Here is a 9,523-nt window from a genome sequence, read left to right as displayed (position 1 = left end):
CTGGCGGGAGAAGGGAAGTCTGTGTTGAACTCCAACTGGGTTGGAGGGAAGGGAGCCGGGCCAGGGAAGGGGACCACTCTGCGTTTCGGCCAGGAGGGTGGGGCCCCAGCACTGGGCCAGAGCAGGGGGCGGGGACTGTTCTGAGTTCCCCGGAAGCAGGGTAAGGCGGAGGGGCAGCAAATAGGGAGAATCTTCTTGAGGTCCACGCCCCAGGAGGCGATGGGGCTGTGATGAGATCCCGGGGAAAAGCAGGGCGGGAGCTGGGGTAGCGTGGGACCCTACGGCGGTGCGGGTGGCGGAGGTCTCCCTGTGAGACAACCCCCCCAGCAGGAAAGGGGCCCAGGGCTTGTTCCAGTCCTCCAGCGGCGCGTAGCCTTCCGGCAGGAGGCCCCAGAACTATTTTTAAGACCTGGGAAAGATGGAATGGTTAATGGTTCCAAAATGGGAAAATGCAAATAAAATCGAATAATCTGTCTGAGAACTCTCAGCCCATCCGTACGTTAAATGAGTTGCCCACATATTTCAGATGCAAAATTATAACAATCCTTTAACAACAGATTTATAGTTTATATGGGATGCATTTCAATATTTGGTGCCATGCCATGTATGCTGGGGTCCGCGGCGGCGAGGAGCAGGCATCTCTGTCTCTGGTGAACCCGGGATATTCCCGGAGAAGACAGAAGAATTGAGAAATCAAAACCTCCAGTCCGGAACCACTGCCCAGATGTGTGACAGTTCTCTCCTACCAGTCACCTCCCCTCTCTAAGCCTCCTTTCTTTCTTCTGGAAAATGACTGTAAGGCCAGGTCCTACCTAGTAGGTCAGCCAGGAAGCCAGAGCTGTAGTTCTCTCCTAGCCATGAACCTCTTCGCTTTGCCTCTCGGGTTGCCTGGCCGCCGTACCTTGTAGGGGCGGAGCCAAATATGTAAATATGTAAGCCCCTCCCCCTGCGCTCAATCTCCAGGAAAGATGAGGCTGTGCTCCTGGGTTCTGGGAAGCCTGGGGACTGGACAAGTGCCTCATTTCCTGCTTACCCCTGACCCCCAATCTCCAGGTGACGACATTGAGGGTCATGTCAGTGATGCCATCTGTTTCAGGTTCCAGCCATGGTGTTCCTTTTGTGGACTTCAGTAGGCCCACCTGTGCATTGGACCTTGTGTGATAATGGCTCTTAAATTCAGTGTACCTAATACTAGGTCACAGGCTCACCGATAGCTTTTAGAATAAAGTCTTAAAACATCCTTTCTGAGCAAACCACAGGACATGCTACCCATCAATATCTTTACTATTGTTCTCGCCAGCACACAGTGGCCAGCCCTCTGCACCTGGGTAGTGAGGCAGGAAGTCCACTCCCTATCTAGTCAGACTGTGCGATGTGGGCAAGTGGTTGGCCCTCTTAGGGTCTCATTCTCCCCAGTAAACAGGAGTCATAACCCCCATCCCCACCCCTATCTGTGCAGGCTATAGTAAGGAAGGGACAATTTGGCACCTGGCCAAGGCAGATGAAATCACCCTCAGAGTGTTGCCCACAGAGTGCTACCCACTTGCAGGGTTAACTTTTCAACTTGAAGCCACACACCCCCAAACTAGAAAGTCACCCACACCCCAAAGGAAGGGCCAGGTCTTAGTATATGTGACCCCCCCCACCCAAGTCCCCAGCAAATAATGATGAAATCTAACACAGCGCTATAATGACCTTTGTCTGTTGTATGGACTTGTCCCTTTACTTGTCCAGTTTAGCATGTGTTTCCACCTCCCTACCAGGCCATGAGCCCCATCCAGAAGGGCAAGCTGGGCCTGCCTTAGTCACCACTGGATCCCCAAAGCCTGGAAACAGACACCGGGAGGGCTCCCGGTCAATGCATTTCAAATGAATAAAGGCAACTGTCTTACATCTGTGTAGCTGCAACACACGGAACAGAGCAGGGGATTTGTTCCAAATGAGACGCTGAGCCCCAGCTACCCCAATTTGGGACTTTTCCTACCTGTACAATATGGAAAATTCCTTCTAACTTTGGTGCTGAAGAAAAAGGCTGGGTGTGTTGTGTCAAAGCATGTTGAATAAATGAAGGAAGGAAGGAATGAATGATTTTCATTACAGACGAGGAAGCCCAGAGAGATTAAAGGACTTGCACAAAGCTACACAGCAAAGGAGGAGGCTACCTGGAGCTGGAGGTTCACCCCCCCACTGTCTCCCCAGAGTCATTTTATTTATAAAGCACTGGCTGAGGGTTCAGCATTTTCAAACTCTTTCCAGAAGACCCAAAACACTTGTAACCTATAAAAAACGACGCCCAAATCAGAAAAGAGACCTGGAAATTCAAAACTAGTGTGTTTGTGAAGTTGTTTAGAGCAGTGGATAGGAGCCAAATACCACCCTGCCTGTGCTAAGCTGTGTGACTTAGTGAGTCAGCCTACCTTTCTGTGCCTCAGCTTTCTCATCTGTAAAGCCCAGGTGATCACTATGCTATCTTTCAGGCCTGAGTGCATTAAGACAGGGCCCTGATTGTAGGAAGCCATGTATGTTGACTCATTCACTCTTTTTCTGGATCTATCACGAATGTGCTACCCGTGAAACCATTTTCAGGTTTGATATTTAACACTTTGCAAGAATTCCAGAGCAGGAGTACCAGACAATTTATTCATTCATTCACGGATGCAGCAGGCATTTATTGAGGGTCTACTGTGTGCTGGGTGAAGTCCTGGACACTAAGGGGACATGTTGGTGGGCCCTTAGACATCCTGTTGTCTTGGAACAGCCCCCAGCAGGGGGCCTCTGACAGCGGGGACATTGCACATGCTTCAGTGAGGGAAATGCAAAGTGCTTCCAGTAAACAAGACAAACAACTGGATTCAAAAATAAGCAAAGGATGTGAACAGACATCTCTCCAAAGAAGATACACAAATGGCCAACAAGTCCATGCAGAGATGCGCACCATCAGAAGCCATTAGGGGAATGCAAATCAAAACTGCAGTGAGATACCACCTCACATCCAGTAGGATGGCTATAATAAAAATACAAAATAACAAGTCTTGGTGGGGAAATGAAGAAATTGGAACCCTCCTGCACTGCTGGTGGGAATGTAAAATAGTGCAGCCACTGTGGAAAACAGTCTGGCGGTTTTTCAGTAAGTTAAATATAGAAAGACTATATGACCCAGCAATTCCCCTCTGGTATATACCCAAAATAAATGAAAACAGGGACTCAAAAAAAAAAAATCATAGTTCACACATGTTCATAGCAACACTAGTCACAATCACCAAAGGGTGAAAACAACCCAATGTCCATCAAAGGATGAATGGGTAAACACAATGTGGTCCATCCGCACAATAGAATATTACACAGCCATAAAAAAGGAATGAAGCACTGACACACGCTACAACTTGGATAAACCTGGAAAACTCTATGCTGAGTGAAGGAAGCCAGACAAAAGGCCACATTGTGTATGTTTCCATTTATATGAAATGTCCGGCACAGGCAAATGCATTGAGACAGAAAATAGATTAGTGTGGGGTGCGGTGGGGTGGGGTGGAGTGGGGTGGGGTGGGGTGGGGGAAACTTGGGGAGAAGAATGGGGAGTGATTACTAATGGGGATGAGATCACCTTTTGGGGTAATGAAGATATTCTGGAAATAAATAGAGGTGCTGGTTGCACAGCATTGTGAATGCACTAAATGCCACTGATGTGCTCACTTTAAAATGGTGAATTTTACTCCATGTAAATTTGATCTCTATTTTGTGCCGCGGAGGAGGCAACATTTCTGCAAAGCCTTAAAGGTGAACAGATGGAAATCAAAAATGATGGCAAGGTCCGCAGGTAAAGACCGAATATCAAAGTGAATTAAAGTTGTGTTCAAGTTTTTTAAAAACAACAATAAAACAGGTGCTTAGGGTATCGGTGTGTGTCCGGGGGTACTTTTATGAGCTTAGGGACCTGTCGGGCTCCGAGGATGGGACCACCGCTCCCTTTATCCTGGTGGGGCCGCCCCACCCCTTCTTGGCCCCGCCCCGCCAGCACCTGGAGACCGGGAGGGGGCGCCCGCAGGGTCCCGGGAGCGAGAAGAAGAGACTTTGTCCTGAGTTTTCACGGAGCTTCCTCGTCCCCACTGCGACCAGCATCCCGAGGTTCCCGCAGCCTTCCAACTTTCAGAAACCCCTGCGACTCCGCCTCCCTCGGGACCCCCCAACTCCCCTGACCCCCGAAAATCTCTGACTGCTCGACGGTTCCCAAGGCTGCAGGACCCCCGCCATGGCCCGCTCTTACGGCAGCCGGGTGCTGGCCGCGATGATCCTGCTGGGCGTCCCGGCGGCGGTATTGGCGGCTCTGGGCGCGCAGCTGCTGTTTCAGCTGCAGGCGGGCCGCGCGGAGCTGCGGGGGCCGCGCACCGACGGGCTAGGTGCGGAGCTGGGCGCGGGCCCCGGGCTGCCCGAGGACGCGGCCGGGGCGCTGCTGCCGCTGGCCGCAGCACTGGCCGCTCTCGCCCTGGTGCTGGGCCTCACCTGCCTGCTGCTCGCCGCGCTCTGCGGCCACCTGGGCGCCGAACTGGCCAGGGGGCCTGGCCCCGGCAGGTAGGAGGACTGGACCCTCCGCCCGGCTGGGTACTGGCCAAGCCTGGGCGAACCGCTGCCCCGATCTGGGGCTCAGGTTGGGGGAGAGGTTTTTTCCCTTCTTCCCTCCATTCATCCCTCCCTCCCCCCACCCCTTTTTCATCTCTTCCTGTTTCCATCCATCCATCTTTCCTTCCTTTCCTCCCCTCTTTGATTTTCCATCCCTGCCTCTCTTCCTCCATTCTATATTAGTTTAAAATTTACAGAAGGTACAACCATTGCTGCGACCCATTTTACAGATGTGGCAACTGAGACTCAGAGAGGGCCCCGGCCAGCTAGCTCTAGTGTTGAAAGCCCCTGTCATTTATGGAACATTAAGCTCTAAGTGCAGGGAGACCAGGGAGGAGGCCACTTCCCTTGTACTGGTAGGAGGTGAGTGATGATGGAAGAGCCTGTATTTCCTGGTCTCTTGGGACTGGAGAAGGGAAAGTGCCCACCACGGAAGTATGGTGCACGGTGCCAGGCCCAACATAGGTCCGCAGTCAGGGGCATCTCTTGGGAATCTGTTTCTGTCATCATTGGTGGCAAGTTAACCAGTTTCCTCATCTCCCAAATAAGCTTATGGCCTGTAAAATAATGGAAGTCAGGTGTCTAGCAAGTGTCCGTACATAATAGCTACTTCGTGAGTGTTGGATGTTTGCATGGACTGATGTATACAGATGGGTTATGGGGAAGGGGAATGGATGGTCGTTGGATGGATGGACAGATGGATGTTTGGTTAGTTTGATGGATAGTAAATAGGAGGTGGAGGATGGATACATGGATGGGTGGGTAATGGATGGATGGATTAATGAGTGGATGGATTCATAAAGCATGGTTAAATGGATAGGTGGCTGTATGATTGAATAATTGATGGGGATGAATAGATGGATGGTAAATGGTGGTAGACATTTACCTGGAAAGATGGATAGGTGGGTGGGTGGATGGATGGAGAGGTGGATGGATGGATGGATGGATGGATAGATGGTTGGGTTCTCACATAGATCTCATTTTCCCCAAAACTGGGTCATTCCCTCCCTCTCTTCCCTGGCCTTCCCCCACCAGCTCCACCTCTTGAGTCCTTTTCCTTCCTGCCCCCTCCCTCCCAGGTCTGACTGGTTTCTGTACGACTGCCGCCTCCTCAGACATGTGGCCCTCGGCCTCTTCTGCTGCGGGGTCTCCGTCTACTTAGCAGGTGTGTGCTCGGGGATAGGATGTGGGGTATAGGGCCCTGGGTTGGGGTGACCAAGGGTAATGGCCCCATAAATGGGGTCAGCTCTGGAGCCATCCTGCCTGTATTCAACTCTTGTGACACTTTCTCACTTTGAGGCCTTGGGAAAATTATCTCTGTGCCTCAGTTTCCTCATTGGTATAATGGGATGATAACTGTTCATTGCCTCATAGAATTGCTGAGAGGATTCTAAGTTAATCCCTGTGATATCTGGCCCCCCTGGGGGAATTTCAGAAATGGTACTTGTCCTCAGAACACTTCTGATTCATCAGTTTTCTACTGAAACTTTTGGTTTGAACAAAAGTTTCTATGTCCTTGGTGGTTTCTGGAGATAGTGTTTCAGAGGTTAGCCTTCGCAAAAACTATTTTAGTTATAAACATCAGACCTTTCAACTCAAGAATGGCTTAAGGAGGGGAAAATGTGATTTATACAGTAGAAGTACAATTTTAAATCCCAAAACATGAAGCACAGTAAAAATAATTAATTAGCTGGGTGCCAGAGGACCCATCCCCCGTCTTTCCTTTCCTGACTTGTAATCACTTTTCTTAAATCAACTTTCATCCACACCTGTGGGTAAAGGCATCAAAATCATCAGATTTCTTTAAAGAGACTCTTGACGTCTTATGTTTTGTTGTAATCTTGAAAAATTTGTTGATGGTCTGCATACTTCATGCTGAGCCCCACACTAATTCCTGGCAGCCCAATAAACAATCTGTTTTACTGGAAGGAAAATTATTCAACTGAATGAAAAATAGGGATTTGCTATCACTCTTTTTTATGAGTCCCACAGTAGAGAAGTAGAAGTTTAGAAGATATATTTAAAATACGTACTTATGAGATGTGAGCCTACAGCTCATTGTGGGAACTTGTATATGAAGTGCAGGGCACTCTGCATAACGTTTTTTGTTGAACTTAATAAAATACTCCAGCTGTGGGGGTTTTTTTAAAAAAAGAGAGTGGATGGGGTGACTTGTGTATCAGAAAAGATCAGGAGTTGTTGGCTTCAGGTGTGGCTGGATCCAGGTGCTCAAATGAGGTCATCAGAAATGCCTCTTGCTTCACCTCTTCACCTGCAGTCCCCTGAGGAGGACGACTGAGGAGCGCTTTTCACACAATGCCTACAACCTCCAGCCTTTTCATGAGCTGACAAAACTCTTGGCAACTTGGAGAATAAAATATCCTCATTCTAAAATATGAGAAAAGGGCAAAGAAAGTAACTATTTCAGCCTCATTAAGTGTTAAATTAAGAATTCGTGCAGCTCTCATTTAGATTCTTTTTGAGGTTAGGTGACCTCACTAGGCAAGAATTCCCCAGCATGTCCAGCCAATCCTCCATTCGTTGCTAACCAGAGCCAAAAAAATAATTATAAAGACCTTTTCAAAAATGTTTAGAGCAAAAAAAGTCCTTGGCCTCACTTTAATATGTCAGACATGATACAGTGTGGCATTTTCAAAAGCAAGAGTGCAGAGCCAGAGAAAGCATAAAAACAGCCCACAAAGAGCCAAGAAGTCAGCTCTGGACTTCTCAGCTACCAGTTCCCCAGGGAATCTGATTGGCTGAGCTTGGGTCATGTGATAGCCCTGCAGCAATCACTACAACCAGGGGAAGCAATGCTAATTGGCCAAGCCTAGTACCATACACATCACTGATGCCACAGGGGTGGGTCAGAGCTCCTAGATCAGTAGCCAGGGTTGGGGTGGCAGTTCTCAATGGGGGCTGATTCTGTGCCCCAGGAGACATTTAGCAATATCTGGAGACATTTTTGGTTGTAATAACAGCAGGGGGAAGGTGCTACTGGTATCTAGTAAGTAGACACTGCTAAATGTCCTACAATGCATAGGACAGTCCCCACAGTAAAGACTGGTGCCAACTGGATGCTGGACAGGGTGACAGAGAATAAGAACAGGTTCTCAAGGCCCAGTCACCAACCATCTTGTTCGGATGAGCAAAATGAGGCCAGAGTGGAGCTGTGATTCACTCCAGGCCAATCACAGGGATTCAGAAAGCCTGAGATCTGGGTTGTTTTCCCTGTGGTAAAGTACACATCACAACATAACAGAAAACGTACCTGTTTATGGTAAAATTGACATCATGATGTCGTTGTGGGGTATGAAGGATTGGATTAGTTAATCCGCGTGCCTACCATGTCATATGGTTTTGAATAACTGCCCCGTTTGGGGACCTCTCCCAGGGCTTGGGGTGCAAATATTTGCTGACTGAATAAATGAGAAACATTTCCTTCCTCAGCACTGTCCATCTACGCTCTGCTGCTCTTCGAGATCGAGGCAGGAGCAGCAGCTGCCTCCATCCTTGGCTTGGGTGCCCTGGCCCTGGTGGCTGTGCTGACCCACACTCTGCTCCGGGCCGCCCGGGCCACCCGCCGTGGCCTCCATGAGCTGTCCCCGCCGCATTTTGAAGATGACCCCGTCCGCCCCGCGCAAGTCTCCAAGGCCAGCCCTGAGGCTCAGCCCCAACAGGGTACCCACCACCGAACTCCCTACTCATTTTGCCCAGAACCTGGGGACCCCCTCAGACCCACAGTCACTGCCACCGCACCTGCAGCCGTGGGGGGAGGCTGGGAGAGCAGCCTGCCTGCATCCCGAATGCACCGGTCGCTATCAGCCGGTGGGGGGCACTGGGAAGGGGTCAGCCACGAGATGCGCAGCATGCTGAGCCCCAAGCCAGGGGGTTCCGGAAAGGACTCCACGCTGGTCTGAGCCCAGGGATCAGGGACAGAGAGCAGGTGTCACACAGCAGGAATAGGACTCTGTAGAGCTAGATCCAGGGTCAGCTACAGTAGCAGTACAACTTGATTTCTCTCTGAGTTCACAGCATCCTTGGCTTTTGGCCTCAAGTTTGTCACATGGCACAAGATGGCTGCCAGAGCTCCAGCCTTCACCTCCTCACTTGGAGGGAAAGGCAGAGGTCAGGGCTGGCTCAGCATCTCTTGGACTTCTTCCTGGGAGGCCTTGAAACCCTTCTCACTGACCAGAACAGAGACATATGGCCACACCTTGCTGCAGGGGGAGGCTGGGAAATGTAGCTGTGCAGAGGAATGAGGTCCTGTGATAGGCAGGAGGGGGTGGTGGGGCTTAGGTGGTAGTTCTCTAAATGTCTCCATCCATTTTACAGATGAGGAAACCGAGGCCCAGAGAGGGGCAGTGACTCACCAGGGGTCCCCCGGCCAGTACTGAGCGTCAGAGCCAGGATTTGAACCTGGGTCCTGTAACTCCCATGCTGCTGACAGTGCAAGTCCCTGCGACTCCTTCCAGGCTGTGAGCGTTTGAAACTTGTGTGTGCAGAGCTTAGAGCATCCCAGGGCCACAGCACCCCTGGAGGGCTGCACCAAGACTCCTGGCTGTGGGTCCATGGCTGAGGGCTTCACCACTCTTATGTCTCAGTTTCCTTGTCTATAAAATGGGGATGGAAGCGGTCTCTCTGCCTAGGGCTCCTGTGAGACTCTGTGTAAGCCATTCCAGGAACCTGTTCACAGTATGTTCTCAGTTCGTGTCAGGCTGTGCTGCTGTCAGTCAGTACCTGATGGCAGGAAAAGGAGGGGTTGACGGCCAGTTTCTGGGGCTCACGGAACTGACAAGGCTTGGAGTGGATAGCTTGGTGCCCCAGGGGGCTCCACTCTTATGTCTCAGAGGCCCTGGCCCCCCTCCCTTTCTGCAGAACTCACAAATAAACTTCAACCCTCACT

The 9,523-nt window shown here is 50.5% G+C and overlaps 1 protein-coding gene across 2 annotated transcripts; it reads left to right on the top strand.

Moving 5' to 3' along the window:
- Positions 1-4,057: 4,057 nt before the first annotated feature.
- On the top strand, positions 4,058-9,523 carry TMEM221 (transmembrane protein 221; the record flags this gene model as incomplete). Of its 2 annotated transcripts, XM_081077015.1 has the most annotated exons (4): positions 4,058-4,569; positions 5,697-5,782; positions 8,068-8,298; positions 8,953-9,523. In XM_081077015.1, 4 exons carry the CDS (start codon positions 4,250-4,252, stop codon positions 9,012-9,014), a joined length of 699 nt encoding a protein of 232 aa, XP_080933141.1. The 2 variants fall into 2 exon arrangements, with proteins under 2 accessions (XP_080933141.1, XP_080933140.1); XM_081077014.1 differs by lacking the exon at positions 8,953-9,523 and having other exon boundaries at positions 4,250-4,569; positions 8,068-8,537.

This window comes from Rhinolophus hipposideros, assembly GCF_964194185.1.
Source record: "Rhinolophus hipposideros genome assembly, chromosome: 16".
NCBI lineage: Eukaryota > Metazoa > Chordata > Mammalia > Chiroptera > Rhinolophidae > Rhinolophus > Rhinolophus hipposideros.
Note: the sequence above shows the minus strand (reverse complement) of the source record. Positions and strands in the feature narration are given on the sequence as shown.